Source organism: Girardinichthys multiradiatus, chromosome 21, assembly GCF_021462225.1.
Source record: "Girardinichthys multiradiatus isolate DD_20200921_A chromosome 21, DD_fGirMul_XY1, whole genome shotgun sequence".
NCBI classification, from domain to species: Eukaryota; Metazoa; Chordata; class Actinopteri; order Cyprinodontiformes; family Goodeidae; genus Girardinichthys; species Girardinichthys multiradiatus.
Window position 1 is genome coordinate 23,328,669 of NC_061813.1, and position 17,808 is coordinate 23,346,476.

General features: G+C 40.0%; 1 protein-coding gene across 4 annotated transcripts in view; it reads right to left on the reverse strand.

The window, feature by feature from the left end:
• The window catches only part of prex2 (phosphatidylinositol-3,4,5-trisphosphate-dependent Rac exchange factor 2), a 156,184-nt gene that overhangs the window by 85,990 nt on the left and 52,386 nt on the right, over positions 1-17,808 (reverse strand). For all 4 annotated transcript variants that reach the window (XM_047350111.1, XM_047350114.1, XM_047350112.1 and 1 more), the window contains 7 exons: positions 16,794-16,927; positions 15,387-15,490; positions 12,255-12,404; positions 11,814-11,955; positions 3,997-4,097; positions 2,245-2,348; positions 2,105-2,154 (listed from right to left, as the gene is read on the reverse strand). In XM_047350111.1, the coding sequence (XP_047206067.1) occupies positions 2,105-2,154; positions 2,245-2,348; positions 3,997-4,097; positions 11,814-11,955; positions 12,255-12,404; positions 15,387-15,490; positions 16,794-16,927 (785 nt within the window). The remainder of the gene's footprint in view (positions 1-2,104; positions 2,155-2,244; positions 2,349-3,996; positions 4,098-11,813; positions 11,956-12,254; positions 12,405-15,386; positions 15,491-16,793; positions 16,928-17,808) is intronic.

The following is a 17,808-nucleotide window of genomic DNA, read 5'->3' on the forward strand; positions in this document are numbered from 1 at the left end:
AGTTACTTCTTATGGCTTTCTTCCATACAGGCCAGATTTATAACTCTGCTGCTCCTTCAGAGTTTCCCTGGGTCTTTTAATACTCTCATTGCCTGGCCCAACAGTTTAGGTGAGCAGCCATATTTTGCTAGGTTTTCAGTTATGTGTAATCTTTCCATTTTGAGATGATTGTTTGAACAGTGCACTGGCAAAATGTCTAAAGTTCTGGATATTGTTAAATAACCTAAAGTAGCTTTATAATTTTCCACTACTTTACCCATGACCTTTGTTTTCATGATGCTTTTTGTTTACCAAGGCTCTCCAACAAATCTCTGAGGCTCTCAGAGAACAGCAGGATTTATATTAACATTAAATTACACACAGGGAACTTCTTAAAGCAATTGGTTTGCTTAGATTTTTTTAGAACTGTTAGATTATAGACGGCAAGCCACAATTTTCAGATCTTATTTGTCAAACTTTTTAAACACTATGTAGCATTTTCTTTTACCTGCAAAACAATGTGGTACTTTTACATCAGCCTATCACATAAAATCACTGTAAAATACATGGGGTCTGTGGCTGTATTGTAACAAAATGTGAAGAAAAACGTTTTATGAGTATGAATGCTTTTGCAAGTCACTATACATTTAACAGACATCAAGCTGATAATTAGTTAGGTGATGTCCATCTCTCTGGTTTTTATGATGTCTAATTAAACACTGTGAGAACAATTGTCAATTCTAAGTGCAAAATCAGCATCAAGTCCATTAAATAAGAAAGATTATTCTGATTGGCTTCACGGTGCAGCTAAAATGTGAACAATGTGGACAATGTGGATGATTACAGCTTACAGATGATGAAAACCAGTGTTTTAGAAAATCTGAATATAGTGAATAGGTTAATCAGCTAATTAAGTCAAAACACCTGCAAAGGTTTCCTGAGCCTCTTAACGGTCTCTCAGTCTGGGTCAGTAGCCTACACAATCACTGGGAAGATTGTTGAATGGACACATGTTCAGAAGACAGTTATTGACACCCTCAACAGGGAGGGTAAGCCAAAAAATGTCATTGCTAAAGAAGCTGTGGACTGAGGCTGGAGTCAACACATCAAAGGCCACATTCCTGCCACTCCTGAACCAGAGACAGCGTTAGAAGCGCCTTAAGTCCTCTTTTCAGATTAAGGTAAAGTTTGCCTTTCATTTGGAAACTAAGGTCCCTGAGTCTGGAGGAAGATTGGCGAGGCACAGAATCAACATTATTTGAAGTTTAGTGTGAAGTTTCTAGTCAGTGATGATTTGGGGTGCCATGTGATCTGCTGGTGTTGGTCCACTGTGTTTGTGAAGTCCATAGTCATTGCAGCCATTTACCAGGAAGTTTTAGAGCACTTCATGCTTCTGTCTGCTGACAGCTGTATGGAGATGCTGATTTCAGCAGGACTTAGCACCTGCTCACACTCCCAAAATGTACCAAAAGATGACTCAATGATCATGGTGTTACTGTCATGGCCACCAAGCTCACCTGACCTGAACCCCATAGACAATCTATGTGATATTGTCAAGAGGAAGATGAGGGACACCAGAGCAAACAATGCAGATCACCTGGAGGCCACTATAAAAGAAGGGCTTCCATTACTCCTCAGCAGAGCCACTGGCTGATAGCCTCCATGCCACGCCGCATTGATGCAGTAATTCATGCAAAAGAAGGTCCAACCGAGTGCGTAGAAATGGACAGAAGCCTGACAGGCCTGTTTAAAATAATCTTTTTTTATTGATCTTATGTAATAATCACATTTTCTGAGACACTGAGATTTGGGTTTTCGTTGTCTGTAAGCCATAATCATCAAAATTACAAGAAATAAGAGTTTGAAATATTTCACTCTATGTGTAAAGAACCTGTATAATATGAGTTTCACTTTCTGAAATGAGTGACAAAAAACATAGAATTTTTTATAGGCTCAATCAGATAAATATGCTATGAAATCACTGTCAGGAATCTCCAGTTTATCAGTAGCATTACTGATAACACATCTACCCTTCATTTCTGTTGCTCTGTGAAAGAGAAGTCAAATACATTCTACTGTTGCCACACCTTCCTCAGTAAGAATGTAAAAATAAACGGACGTATACCTGATGACAGGGCTGAAGAGGCTGTGAAGACGGCAGAACAGCCGGACACCCTGAAGAAAACAAAAAAGACAGGGTTTCTTATGTCAGAAATGTTTTGGTAAAATGTAATTTATTCTTTCTCCGTGATGCAGGACCTTTACCTTGGCTATAACATCATGCATGTCACACCTGGGGTGGTAGGTGCCGTCGTCATATCGGAAACGGTACAGCACAGGCTCGGGCTTGAACTGGTGCTTGTCTGTGACTGGGAAACAAAATTCAGATTGGAAAATAAAACGAAATCCTGACAAGAGATGTCCTAGAGAGGAAACAAGTAAGAAAGTCAAGCCCTTAGGTAGTGTTTTTTTTTTTATGTCTCGCTTTAAACTCTAAGCTATAAGAGGTTTAAAAACACTGTCAAGCTGAGCAGGGCAGCATAAAGAAACACGCTTCCCACACAAGAAGAAAAATCCAACCTCGTGCAAAGCTGTCACAGATAACCCAGCTGCTCAGAGAGTGCCGTGCCTCGCTTGCTTTAGGCTGCTTTTATGTGGACCCCCCAGCAATAATAACAATTGGCTTCGTATTCCTGGCTGCGGCCGAGCAGGTTCCATTAAAGGTTCTTATGAAAGGATATTCTGATACTCGGGGATGCCGACTGCACAGAGTGAGCTCGGTGATTCCTCTCAAACCCCATTTCATTTCTGAGAGTGGAAGTGATACTGAGCCACCGAGAGATTTAGTTAGTCTCTGAAGGTAAAACATGCATTATACACCATTTTCTCTGAATGTAACGCAAAAAAACAATTTAGGCCTCATCCTACAAATTAACATCACACTAATTTTGGTTCTGTCAATTTTTTTAAATTGTTTTTTATATTCAGGGTGAAATGATTGTACGACAACTTTGGCATATTTGAAAAACAAGAATGCGATGCACAATTTAAAATTTGCAAGGGATTTTCACAGCTCCTTACATGGTCAAAATTGGTGCCAACATAAACATACACATTTATAAATATTTTATTTGATGTTCTCTGGCAAAATTCATAGTGACCACATGCTGTTTAGCCTTTAGGAATTTTCTGGCATATTTCTGGGTGGATATTTGACTCTTCTTCTCAGCATAATTGGCAGAGTTTGTTAAAATTGATTGGTTTCCCTATGAAACCAACCCTATGAAAGGAAACTCCATGAATTCTGAAAATTGTTCCGGCTGTTTGGGACTGATTCTTGTTTGGGATCATTTTTCTTGCTGTTAGAACACCCAATGGTGTCCATGTTTTGACCATCTAACTCAGAGGTCACAAGATTAAGATTTTTGGACTATGCAAAAGGCTATGTCCATCTCAGAAAACCAACCAAGCTAAATGAACTCTACCAAATCTGCCAGGAATGGTGGTCAAATGTCCGGCCAGAATCTTACCAGAAGCCTGTTGATGGCCATGGGAAGCATGTGGTTAAAGTGCAGATCTCTACGGAATATTATACCAAATGTTAGTTTGGGTGAATGCACTTTGTACACGAGCCTGTATGCACAACTTTGACCAAGTGTACATTAAAGACATTCCACAACTAATTCATGAACTAAATTCTTGATATGGGATTCAAATAGGTTGATTGTCATATGTTCATTTCACCTTGAAATACATATAGTTAAAATACATCATTAAAGGCCCAACATCACCATGACATTTATGTCAACAGCAAAGTAAATAAGAAAATCAGCAAATGGGTTAAAACAGTGGGAATCTTTGCTTATCAGAACATTTGTTCAACAAGACAAGATGTTAGAAAAGGAGTGGCAGTATGTTAAAACAAAAGGTCCACTGGGCTTCAACAGATTATGTTGGAGATCTTAGGCGGCAAAGCTTTCGAAGGAAGGAATGAAATGAGGAAAGGAAGACACTAACCATGGTGGATGATACCATTCTCCAGCAGAGCTTGACCCAGGTGAACCCCTTCCTCTAGGTTGCCCGTCTCTCCAATTTCCATCAGCCAAGAAACAAAATCACTAGGGAAAACAAGCAACAAAACACGGACATAACTACACACCAGTTCACTCAAAGACCAAACAACAATAATACACAAAAACACAGGGGAAAAAAGGTGATGAGAGCGATCCAAGGGGAAGACGTTTTCAGGACCAGAGATATCCCAAAGGAATTGTTTATTTACTGTCCAGTGTCAGACTTGTCTATAAAATAAACCATCAGGTTTTACCTTCTTCTGTTTTGTCTTGTTTTAATTCATTTATTTTAGATCCCCAGTATAACACTACCAAACACAGAGTTTAATTGGATGTCAGGATTTTTTTTTTTTGAAAAACTTGAGGAAGAGAAAACAAACCAACAGCATAAAGCCACAAACAGCATCTGATGCTTTGATGGTCCAAATGAGCTAAATGGGATCATTTTCCCTCATTCGATTTCTCAGTTACTAAAACTGACTGACAGAAAGGATGGATACAAAGAAAACAGAGTAAGGTAAGCAGGCTAAACAAAGACAACTTGTGAATGTACCATTCCTCTCCCTGAATATATCCACAAACTCCTTTCTCCCCACAAAAGCCAAACAAACACAGCCAGGAGCTGCACCACTGGAATTCTCTAGAGGCGATATCCAGACCACGATGGAGCCGATCCGTAGTCAAGGTTCAGTCAAAAAAGAAAATTTTACAAAGATCTTGGAATGACAAAAAGTCTAAACTCCCCAGTCCTGACATCTTACATTGTTTAAACATTGATCATGGATGTTTTCTGTCACCACAACTAACCACATGGAAAAACACAATCCTATTAATACACTGTAAATTATTCTGTTTTTGCATTTTTGTCACACTGAAATATTTCAGATTATCCAGCAAATTTTAATTTCATACAAAGATAACAGTAAATACAAAATGCAGTTTTAAAATTATGATTTCATTTATTCCTGGTAAAAGGCTATCTGGTCGTTCCACTCTTGGCTGAACAAGTGCCATCAACCGTTTAAACCTGATGACAAAATATCATCCAAAATTCCTGGGTTTTTTGGGGAAAGTATCAGATGGGCCTTTATGTTCTTTTTGCTCAGCGGTGGTTTTCCAATTGGAACTTTACCATAGACCCAGTTTTTGCCCAGTCTCTTGTCATTGAATCATGAACTCTGACCTTAGCTAAAGGCAAGTGAGGTCTTCAGCACTTGAGATGTTGGTCTGGCTTCTTTTGTGACCTCCTTGATGAGTTGTTCATGACTAATATAACTTTTGTATGACAGATACTCATGGGAAGGTTCATCACTGTCAGTGTTTTATTTATTTGTGGATAATGTCTCTCAGTGTGGTTCCCTCGAGTCCCAAAGACTTGGAAAGGGCTTTGGGACTCTTTCCGGACGGATAGATGCTAATGACTTTGTTTCTCATCTGTTCTTAAATCTTTACATCGGGCCATGATTTGTTGAGATATTTCACCCTACTTTATATTGTCAGACACATTATATCTAACGGATTTCTTGATTTGACATGTTTACAGTTTTGCGGTAATCAGGTCTGGGAGTGGCTGGTGAAACTGAACTCTCTTTTTAAATATGTGGTTAATCACCCTTAATTTATGATTTAACAAAATTGGCAAAGTTTTGTATTAAATCATAATTTAAAAACTGTATTTAGTATTTACTCTGGTTTTCAGGTTACTTTTCCTTGTTTTTCTTTAATACTTTAATTTATTAGATACTGCAGTTAAAAATCATATTAAATAATTGTATCTCCAAATATTTCAGAATGGTGGCTGTTGTAGGGTGTCCTAATTTTGTCATATCACTATAAATAAAGCAAACCTGCAACATTAGGACTGTCTTTATTTAAATAAAATAAATGTGCACAGTTGGTTTTAGTTTCATGTAGTCATGGCAGAATGAAGTCCAACTCAACATCTACCTTTTACAATAATATCCTATTCCTGGCAGAGCATCCCGATAAATTCCAGCGAATCCTTTAACTTTTTCATCAATACCTGTCATGAGAAGCTGACAGTGGTGTGTCTCATGCGTTAACAATCGAATTACATTTTTGTTTTGTTGCCTATTTCAAGTTTAAAATGCAATGAGAAGTGTCTAGCTGGACGGCTGTCGCACACATTTTATTTAATGAATTGCTCACATGCAGAGTAAATCACAAATCACAAATAGGATTGTGCTATTTAAAGGGGAGGAGTTGAAGACCCACCCTCAGCTTTAAATAGAAAAGTGAAAAACATTAAAAAAAATGTTGTGGTGGGAGAATAAAAGATGTAGAGTTTCACAATGGAAGAAGTGGGCAGAGACGAAGCCAATGGCAATGTGGTTCTCATCAGAGATATGTAATACTGTTTCTCACTCAACAATTACGCCTCCATAAAGCCATCTCTGAAATCATCTGAGCTGTGGGAGTATGGATGGGCTGGAGATGTCTTTTTAGACACAACTGGTCATCCAGGTGTTACATGATCCCACAGGGAGCTTCTCTGTGCTACTTTCTCACAACTTGATCTCTTCAGACTCATGGAGATGACCGCATATGACTAGCTTTTGATCCTTTTAATCCTTTCAGTTGACAGATTCATTCCTTGCCTAAACCACAAGGGATTGAGTTGTCTATACAGCCCAAAGGAGAAATCAGTACCGATTTCTAAAACCACCATGTCATGTAACTTGGCCACAACTATGTCCAAATGGACTTTTAAAGCGTTTCTTTTTATTCTTCAGGCTTTCAAAAACATGTCTGATCGACAGCTTTTCAGCCTGATTATAGGTCAAAATTATTTTATTACACAAAAAGAGACTAAAGCTGTGCTATGGAAAATAAAGGCTGTGCCAAAACATTATCTGGATTACAGTTTATGCCAACCATCTTCAGTCTAACGTCTAGAATCAGAATCAACGTTATTTGCCAAGTTTGTCCACTGATTGCTCTGCCTTCTCTCTGCCTCAGCTGCAACTCATTCCCTCTAATTAGCTCGTCTGGTTTGCTTCTCAGTTATCTACCCCAGCCTCAGTATATATAGTGTATATATATATACTAACTGCTTTTCTTTGTTCCTCACTGGTTCCTTCCATTGACTTTCATGTTCAAGTTTTTTATTTTTATCATTACATAAACATTCAGACCGATTATTGCCTCCTCTGCCTCTGAGTCCTCAAACCAAATCATGACAGTTAGGTGTTCATCAGGGGGACAGCCTGTCACATTTTGAGTTTGCGGAGGACCAAAGAGGCAACAGGACATCAGCAGGCGCATAGTGGATGGATATATTTTAATGAGCAAAGTGAAAACTTACAAAAACATTGCAACTCGGAAACCAGGGACACAGCAACAGAGAACCCAACAATCAAGGGACAGAAAACAGGAACTTAAATACAACTGAGGTGAAAAGAACTGCATGGAAAACATATGGGTGCAATTAACAAAACACAAACATGTGCAAATCATGACACAACCTGGGGAAAGAAAGTGTCTCTGTGGTTTTTGCAAATAGCACTCTGTAGTTCATCCGGGAGGGGCTCGGACTAGAGCCGCTGCTCTTCCACATCGAGAGGAGCCAGTAGAGGTGGCTCGTGCATCTAAACCTCCTGCCTCCTGGATGCCTTCCTCGGGAGGTGTTCCAGGCACGTCCCACCGGGAGGAGGCCCAGGACACACTGGAGGGACTATGTCTCGTGGCTGGCCTGGGAACGCCTTGGGCTCCCCCCGGAGGAGCTAGAGGAGGTGTCTGGAGAGAGGGAAGTATGGGTGTCTGCTGAGTCTGCTGTCCCCGCAACCCGGTCCACAGATAAGCGGAAGACGATGAGTACGAGTACGAGCACTCTGTAGTGCCGATCTGAAGGTAAAAGTTTGAAAGGTTTGCTTGCGGGACGCACCAGTGCACCAGCTGATCCACTCCCTGTCTGTTTGTAGACTTATGACTATCCTAGATCGGACCAATAACAGTGGTGTCATCTGCAAACTTCAGGAGTTTCACAGACGGGTCCGCTGAAATACATTCATTTGTGTACAGGAAGAAGACTAGTTGGGAGAGAACACACCCCTGGGGGGTGCTGGTGCTGATGGTTTGTGTGCGGGAGAAGATGCTCCCGAAACTCAACCCCTGCTACTGATCGGTCAGGGCTGGGTGAGCTTCTAGTGGAGGATATCTGGGTTGATGGTGTTGAGGCAGAGCTGAAGTCCACAAACAGAATCCTGGCATATGTCCCTGGGTGGTCGAGGTGGTACAGGATTAACTGTAGTCCCAGATTGACTGAATTATCTGTCAACCTGTTTGCCCAGTTAGCAAACTGCAGGGGATCTAGCAGGGGGCTTGTGATGTCCTCCAGATACTTCAACCGGCGTTCAAAGGATTTCAAGACCACAGACATCAGGGTGACAGGTCTTTCGTCATTAAACCCCATGATGGTGTATTTCTTGGGGACCAGGCTCATGATGGAGCATTTGAAGCACATGGGAACCTCACACAACTCCATACACTTGCTGAAGATATGAGTGAAGATGGGAGCCAGTTGGTTATACCAAACACTCAGGCATGAGAGGGAGACATTGTCAGGTCCTGGAGCTTTCTTTATGTTTTGACGCTGAAAGACCCTATTACATCTTCCTCATAGGTCTTAAATCCAGGCAGGGGGGTCTGTATTTGAATGCGATGTGGAAGAGTTAGTGGGAGGTGTGAACGGGTGGTTTTCAAACTTGCAGTAGAAGTTGTTAAGGTTATCTACCAGACTAGAATTTTGCTCAGGGTGGGGAGTCGAGCTCCTCTAGGAAGTGTGGGTGCAGTAATATCTAAACTGTAAAATTCTGCAAATTATGCGGTGATGCCCAGTTTGAAGCTGAAAATATTTCCTGGTCTGGCTGTATTGAGGCAATAACCCATTTAGCAGAGGAGGGCTGTCTTAAATGACAGAAGCTTCAAAAGGAGCTTGTGATAGAGCATCCAAAATAGTTGGGAGATCCCATGAACGGGATATCTGTTTAGACGATGGCCAGAGAATGTGAGCATCCTTCATAAAACGATAGATGATGGGATGTTGTCCCACCGGCATATTGCCAAACCCAACATGAGAGGCAGAAAAGGCTGCCAAATAAACCTTTGCAGTAGAAAACTACTTTCCTTCGTCCAGGAGTTTCAGAAGGACTGTCAGGATGACTTGCATGGAACATGTGAATGGGAGGGTCTGATTTTGAAAGCACCACTCCTAAAATACCCTGCAGTTGCATATGTATAGAGACCATGCTGAGAGCACCATAGAGCTTATAATGGTCAGAATAACATTAGACAGAAAATCTACTGAATATACGCCCTGCTCTCCAAAGAGCTAGGTGTTGTTGGTGTAAATGAAAAATCTGCCTGTGTGCTTATGAAATCAAATCCCTGCGTATTGGTAGCTGCAACAGTTTGTCGCACAGGAACTGAGCAACCTCTGCCAGCCAGTTTTTACGGGGCCAGTAAGAAACCACTAGGTGTAATGACACTTCCTGGACCCTTACTCTGGCCAGAGTTGGGGCTGCTATTGGTTAGAAGACATATAGGAGGACTTAAGGCCATTCGTATGCGAGTGCATTAACCCCAGTGGTGGATCCCAATCTGTCAGTGAAAAAAAAACTGTGTCTTCTCCTATGAAGTGTACAGGTGGACTTGGGGTTGCACATATTGGTCCCAAATCTGTTCTACCATTTCTGGGTATAACCTCCATTCCCCATAGTGGTGGTTCCCCCCTGAAAAGCAGATCTGCTCCTGAATTCTGGGCCCCTGGCACATGAGTTGCTCTCAGGGAGAGGAGATCCACATTGCTTCACATAATCAGTCTATGTTCCTGCTTGTGCAACCGAAGGGACATTAGTTAGTTCTCCCTGTTTGTCACAACCATAGTCTTGTCTGTCCTGATTAAAATATGGTAGTTCCTTATGAAAGGGAGAAAATGTTTTCATGTCAGAAACGTAGCCATGAGGTCCAGGCGGTTTATGTGATAAAATCAAGCGCGAAAAGTGTTCGCATGAGCCCAGTGTAGTAAGCGCCACCTGGGCATGCTCCAGGCCCAGACAGGTAAAACAAATGTTGTGCGTACTCTTAGCCGAGATTTGGCATCCACAGACACACAGCCATGGCAATGGGTTAACCACAGTGCTGACTGTCTTGGAAGCCATTAGCGGGAACACCAGGCTTACACTCTAACCGTAGTTGTGGAACTACAGCGGTGATGTTTAATGTTTGGGGACAAACCGAATGAATACAATCTTACAAACTGGCTAGCAGCTGGTGTGCTAAAAGAGCTTAGTGTTTACTGTTTGTTAATAGTAAGCCTCAGTCTATAAGTCTATACATTTTCTGGTAGCCTGACTAATGCAAGGCTAGTTAGCAGAAGTAACGGTTGAGATGCTGGCGCTTGTGACTACTCTTTGTTGACTGTCTAGTTACTTATTGCCTCACTGTGTGATGGCAGCGAAGTCAAAGTGTGTAGCGTAGCCTTATGTAGCAGGGTGGCTAACTGTTAGGCTGACTACTGTTGGTGACAGCATAGACACTCGCCAGCTATCTGCATGGTAGCAGCTTAGATGGCAAATATTGGCCATCTCTCAAGCCCAACAACAACCTGCATTGGTTTCAACGAAGTGAAACAGATATTGAAATCTCCATGAAATGTCGCCATTGTTGTTGTGGTTTCTAGTACAAAAAGCAATTGACCTTTGGGACTCTGGTTTTGTGTTTGTTTGCATGGCTTGATTTTTTTGTTTTCTTTAAGTTAGCTGTGGAAAAGACGATCCAGATCTGATCCCTCGGATCGGATTAAAAGTTCCCCCAATAAAGCTGTGAACTTCAACATCTTAACAAACCAAACATTTTAAAATCTGTGTCATTAGTGTAAAATAGCTGACCGAGTAACTGCAGACACATGCACTCATGTTATCTATTCATATGTGGTTAAAAAAAGAAAATTACTAAAACTATGATCAATAATAATCACTTTTAGAGTAATCTGTGATTCTATTTTAGCCGCTACAGCCACATTCTTGTTTTAAAATTGTTGTATAACCATGAAACCATGAAACCTTTACTCATTGTCATCACACCATCAGAATCTAGAAGAAACATGTTCAGACTCTTCTAGACTAAATATGGAAAGAGCAACAAAGGATAAAGGAAGATGCCAGGATGTGTAAAAATGATGAGCCCAACATTTAAAATGAGACGAAAACAGACAATAAATCCTTAAAAAAGAGGTATCCAGTGAGACGGATAATAGGCAGTCAGCCGAACCACACAAAAGTACCTTCCTCTGATTTATGACTGTCATTCAACCACAAACTCCTCCCCAGACAGTACATTAATAATCCCTAAATAAAATTAATGGGCTAAATCAGACTAAAATCACATGACTTATAAGCAATTTCCCCAAAATGTGTGTTATTTTTCCTTCCCATCTGCTGCTGTTTTAAGAAGTCCTTGTCAAATTAACAGTGAAAGGTCAGAAAAGAAAACAGACTTGTATTACTAAAGATCTCAGTGTAACATTCTCCTTACACTGTAAAAGACCTCAATGGACAAAAATAAAAACACCAAACATAGCCAAGAGTTATTTTCTAATCCATCTTCAGGAGTTGTTAAATAGCCATCCAGTTGCCTTACAGTTACACTGATGCAACAAAAAGAAAACCACAAGATTGTTTTTTGCATCTCTTGAGAGTTATTTCCAAGCCAAAGCATAAAGATTAGAAGTAGAAGCCTTACCTTCCCAGGAAGCACTTGGGAAAAGTGGTAAGCTTGCGTTTCCGGTCCTTGATTAGGTTCCCTTTGGTCATTAGGTGGTATAGCTTCTCTCCTTTCTCTGAGACCATGACCCATGTGTCCTGCTCCATGCCAAGCCTCAGACCTGTGCGGAGGAGGAAGGTATTGCAGAATGAAAGTCACAGTTACTAATGTTTGTAATCTGCTCCTGGGCTACGCATCAATTACAAGCAGGAGAAGGTTAATGCCCTCTAATTTGGCCGGATAAGTAGCACCGTGTGCATTAATAGTCTTTGAGTGGGCCTAATGTGTCACATTATGGAACATTTATCTAGCGCAAAACTAAAAATTAGCTAAATGGACTGAAAATATACATTCTTAGAGTCAGAGTATAGCGTATAACTCAACATGATCCAAGGCTGGTTAACTAAAGCAGCTTCATACTTTTCCTCCGCTCCCTTTCTTTCATGATGGCCTCAAGCCACTCTTGTTTCTCCTCCGGAGTCTTGGCCATGCAGACGAACCACTTGTTCTTGGCCGTGTTGTGGATCTTCCAGCCGTTATTAACAATATTCCCGCTGCTGTGGTAGTCAGCTGTGCAGCACAGAAGGAGAGCACACTGTCAGAAACAATAACTAGAAGTTTTACAAAGACATCCTGTTGTAACACAAATCCACTTTATGAGGTCATGTCCAGAGGGTACAAATCGTTTTGCATAAATTACATGAAAGACAAACTATATAAACCTCTTTAGCAGAATTTGAAAAAAGCCAAATACAATTCTGAAAGAGCTGTCAAGAATGCATGTATTTAATAAATTATGGTTGTGCCATAAAAATATTGTCTGTAAAGCTACTGAGAACACAAACACTATCCACATAGTGAGACCACAAAGCCCTAAAGATTGGCTCATTAATTATCACTCTTCGTCCTTAATGATATAAATAAGAAAAATACACATGCAGCAGGCATTATGTACTCAGCTATAAGAAGATTCCCTTAAAGTTGATGGCTATTTTTGACCCACCGGTGAAGTCAGAAATCTTTTACTGTGCTATGAAAAAGAATTTGCCCCTAACACCTTCTATTTTTCAGTTTTGTTGCCTTTAAATGTTTCAGATCATTAAACAAATTGTATTATTAGACAAAGAATTTTTGAGAAAAACCATTTCAATAAATTACTTAAATAGAACCTGTTTGTTAACATGACGTAGTTTACAAGGTCTCAAAAAGCAACACATCATCCCTCAATGTAATGAAATTCAAAAACAGATGAAACACAGAGTTACTGCCATCTATTGAAGCTGTTTTTATTGCTTTGGGACTCCAGCGACCCAAAGTGAGAGCCATTATCTACACATGGAGAAAACATGAAACAATGGTGAACCTTCCCAGCAGTAGCGTGCCTACCAAAATTACTTCAAGCATTGACAACTCATGAAGGAGGTAACAAAAAAAAAACAGGAAAGCATCCAAAGCACTGGAGACGTCACGCACCTCAGGTAAGGTTGGTGTTCATGATTCAACGAGCAAAAAACGACATCCCTGGGAGAGTTCCAAGGCACATAACAGTGCTGACAAAGAAAAACGCAAAGCTCTGTGTAACATTTGCCCAAAAAATATCGTGATGATCCTCAAAACCTTTGGGGCAAAATTCTTTTGACTGATGAGACAAAAGAGGAACGTTTTGGAATGTGTGTATCCTATTAAATTTGACACAAATACATTCAGCATTTAAGAAAAACAACATCATACCAACAGTTAAACATGGTGGTGGTAGTGTGGTGGTCTGGCACTGCTATGCTGTTTCAGGGCCTGGACAACTTGGCATAACTGGTGGAACTATGAGTTCTGCTAAAGAGCAGAACTCATAATTTGCCTTCTCTACGTACCCCAGAAAACCCCCAGAGACCCTGCAGACATCATCTGCATTCCAGTTTATTTTATTGTCATGTCTAACTCCCAAACCCTTTTAACTAACCTTTGTAAAAACCTAGAATTGTTATACTACAACCAGGTCTGAAATAAACTGCATGAGCAAACCTTTTACTTATGTTTTCAGAACATTACAACAATATGAGACATAATGCTGCAATTATTTAGGAAAGATTTGCACCCAGATCTTCACTAGAATCCTGTTAAATTATACACAATATTTAAAAGGAGTCTCACACTTTGCATCTTTATTTTTATTGTTCATGGCCCCAAACAAAGAACTAATTTGGAGAATGGTTTATAATTCATCCTGTTTCTCTTAACCAAGAGGAAGATGTAAAGTACAGATCAGATTCATTGATGCAAATGTTGTAGGAACCAGGCCAAAACGTATGGATTAAACAGCAGCATCTTTAGCTTTAAACAGGGTCACATGTAGTAGGAAATAAACACAAAAAAGAGACATGAAAAAAACATAAACAAAAATAAGACATAAAGATGAAATTAAGACAAACTTTAACAAAGAAAACAATCAAAAAATAACAGAGAAAATCAAAAGCACAAAAAATGGCAAAAGCTAGTAAAAGCTACTGAAAAATAGCATAACCGAGAAAAACATTGCGATGAAACAGAAAAGGCGGTATTTTTTCTTTCATTTATTCTTTTTACTTTGCTTTATATTTGTATTTAAAAAACAATTGTAAGATATATTTGATAATTTTTAAATATTCTATTGCGACACACAGACCAAAACAGTTTGTCACCAAAAGTATTAATAGATGTTTTAATAATGTTTACAATTAAAAATACAACAATGAGCAAACATATGAAATCGATCCTGGTGGACAGTAAGAGCTTTTTGACATGATCAAAGACGCCAGCAGACTGAAATGAACCCCTAAAATTTAGTTGCATTGAATTTTTGGTTTTCATCTTTTGAAGAACAATTCAAATACCCTCCAGTTGAACTTCTTTTTCTGTTTCAGGAGCAACAAAAAGCATAAAATAATAACCATCCATTTTAAACATAGTTAAAAGCATATATAGTGTGGTGTTCTATGTTTGGGATTCCTCGAGGGCGTTGGTTTCAACCCCAGGCAGCGAGTGTTGGCCTGGGAAAACGTCAAAGCACTTTTATTACCCAGGAATCCCAGCTAAAATACTCCTGTCACCCTGGATTTCAGACTCAGATCTCCTGTCTGTGGTGCAGAACACCCATGAGTTTCTGCTCAGCTGCCTGCTTCGCATGTTTATCCTCCTGCTCTTACCAGAACCAAACCCATCAATCTCCCTCCAGAAACACAAAAACCCGACTGTCCATCCAAGTCTGCTGGAAGGGAAAAGGTGAAATCTACAAATATAAATGATAATCAGTGGCTGCGAGAGGCCAAGAGACACAAAACGTGGGAGTTAATCCAGAACAAGCAGCAGCACAGCCCCAAGGATATGTAACCACGGATGGTAAAAGTGCCATTAGATAAATATAATTTTAATCTCTCACAAAGTAATATCACACAGGTTAAGCCGATGATTAATTTGTCAATTTCTGAGCATAATTTGCAGTTATATTAAAGTCTCTCTGCAGAGGGAGCATAAATCAGATAATCTAACTGAAGTGGTATTTCGTATTGCAGGGCTTACCTGTGCCATCATCCACATTTTCCACCTCCATCACCTCAGTGTTGATTCTTCCTCTGAACAGGTAGCGTGGACCTTCGCTGGTTGCTTTGCTGTTTTTCAAACGCCTTCCAAACAGATAATAAAAACCACATGAATAAACTAAATAGGTTAAATCTCTTTGTCCCTTTATAATGTCTATATAGGCAAATGTATGATAATGCCATGTGCTCTTACAAGTTTCCTAGGGGCTTTGGAAGAGAAACAGGCCCACAGCATCACACGCCCTCCACTGTATTTAACATTGGCCATGAGATGCTTTTCCACATATTCGGTGATTGTTTTATGCTGGACTCACTGCTGCTAAAAATCTAAATTTTAGTCTCATCTGACTGAAGCACAGGGTTCCTGTTAAGGCCCAGCAGATTCCAGTAATCGTGTGTTTAGCTTTGTGATGTAGGACAGAAAAGGCATCCTGTAATGCTGTCCAGGCAACCTTTTGTTATGTAGATAGTGTCTAATGCTCGTTGTTAAGAGTTGCCGATGTCACGTTCCCACTCCTTGCTGCAGTTCTCTGTTAGGTTTGATGTTTTTATTTTATCTGTGGATGAGGCTGTATAAGTAGGAAAATAAATCAGATTTGATGCTAATCAACACATCTGATTATATTTCTTCCCCTTTTTTTTCAGATATTTTTTCAGCACTAGTGGCCTTTATTTTTGACAGTAGGTAGACAGGAAACGGGGTAGAGAGAGGGGGACATTCGGTAAATGTCGCCGGGTCCGGGACTCGAACCCGGGACAGCTGCCTCGAGGACTGTAGCCTCCGTACATGGTCGCGCGCTTAACCCCTACACCATCAGCGCCGTGCCCCCCTTTTCCCCCTTTCGTACTCAATAAATGTATTCGTTTTGTGTCTGTCATGTTGACGGCCAATAAACTATATGAATCAAGTGAATTGAATTGAATTAACAAAGAATCAATGAAGTAGCACTGCTAGCAGCTGTAGCCACAGAACAATATACTGCTTCCTACACTGTAGCCTATTTATCTGCTGCTCTGCTAGTAGAAACACAATAATAGCCACGAATCAGCAAGAGTCTCCTGGTTTAACTTGCACCAATGATAACTAATGTCAAGCTCTGTAGTACAGTGGTACCTTAGGTGAAAGATTATAATATGAATAGACTACATAAGAGATAATAAGAGACTGTGTTTACAGTAAATCTTTGTAAATTTAATTCTTACGTATTTCCTTTCAGTTTCTTTTTGTGCTCATCTCTAATCTCAGAAAATGATCCCATTGTTTTACAAAAATGTAAAGTACCACTACAGGAAATGATATAAAGGCTGTACTGTAAATTAGAGGATGTTAAAATTCACAGCTGTGTAAAAATTAACATGACTCGTGATAAAATGAGAGGAGACGCACCTGTTTTTCTTTTTGCAATAAACCAGAAGCTTGTCAAACAGGAAGAAAACCCTCTCTTGCATGTTTCCAGCTGAAATCTTCAGCAGGACACCCTGCATCAGCATCTCTGTGCACGTATCTGTGATGTTGGAGCCCTTGGAAAAAAAAGTCAAGCAGAAGAATTACAAGGATTACATCAACACCTTGAATCAAAAAACCATAGAAGTATTTTATAATTTAAGATAATACAGCGTTTTGCAAAATAATATGGATTGTTTCTTGACTTTTTGTTATGTTACAAACAAAAACTTCACAGTACTTTGTTGAGACATACCTGCATGAATGTTCAGAATCAATGAACGCTCAATCGATAAACCCTTTTAACCCGAGTCCTCAGATTGGGGTATGTCTCAACCAGGTTTGCACTTCTAGAGACTGAAATCTTTGACCATTTTTCTTTGCTAAACAGTTCAAGCTCAGAAACACTGGATGGAGAGCATCTGTGAACATACATTTTAAAGTCTTGCCACATATTGAATTTAGAACTGGACTTTGACTAGGTAATTCATGTGAAGATGCTTTTAACTACACCATTCCATTGTAGCTCTGGCTGTATGTTTGGGATTGTTCTCATTGTCAAGGCTGTAGCATCCTCCAACAGGTTTTCCTACAGGATTAACCTGTATTTAGCTACCATCTTTCCTTTAACTCTAGCCATTTTTATTGCAAAGCTTCCACAGAGCATGATGCTGCCACTACCAAGTTTAACCATGCAGGTGTGTTGCTTAGGGTGATGTAGAATGTTAGTTTCTCGCCAAAGTGTTTTGCATGTAGGAAAAATAATTAATTTTTTGCAGCTCTATTGGCCTTTATTTGCTTCTATTTTGACCGTAAGCTGTCAGAAAATAGGTGGAGAGAGGGGGGAAGACATGCAACAAAGGTCAACAGGCCAAGACTCGAACCTGCGAAGACTTGTGTTGACATGGGTCACACGTTTTAGCCCTGCACTACAGCCACGGCCCAGAAAGTTCAAATT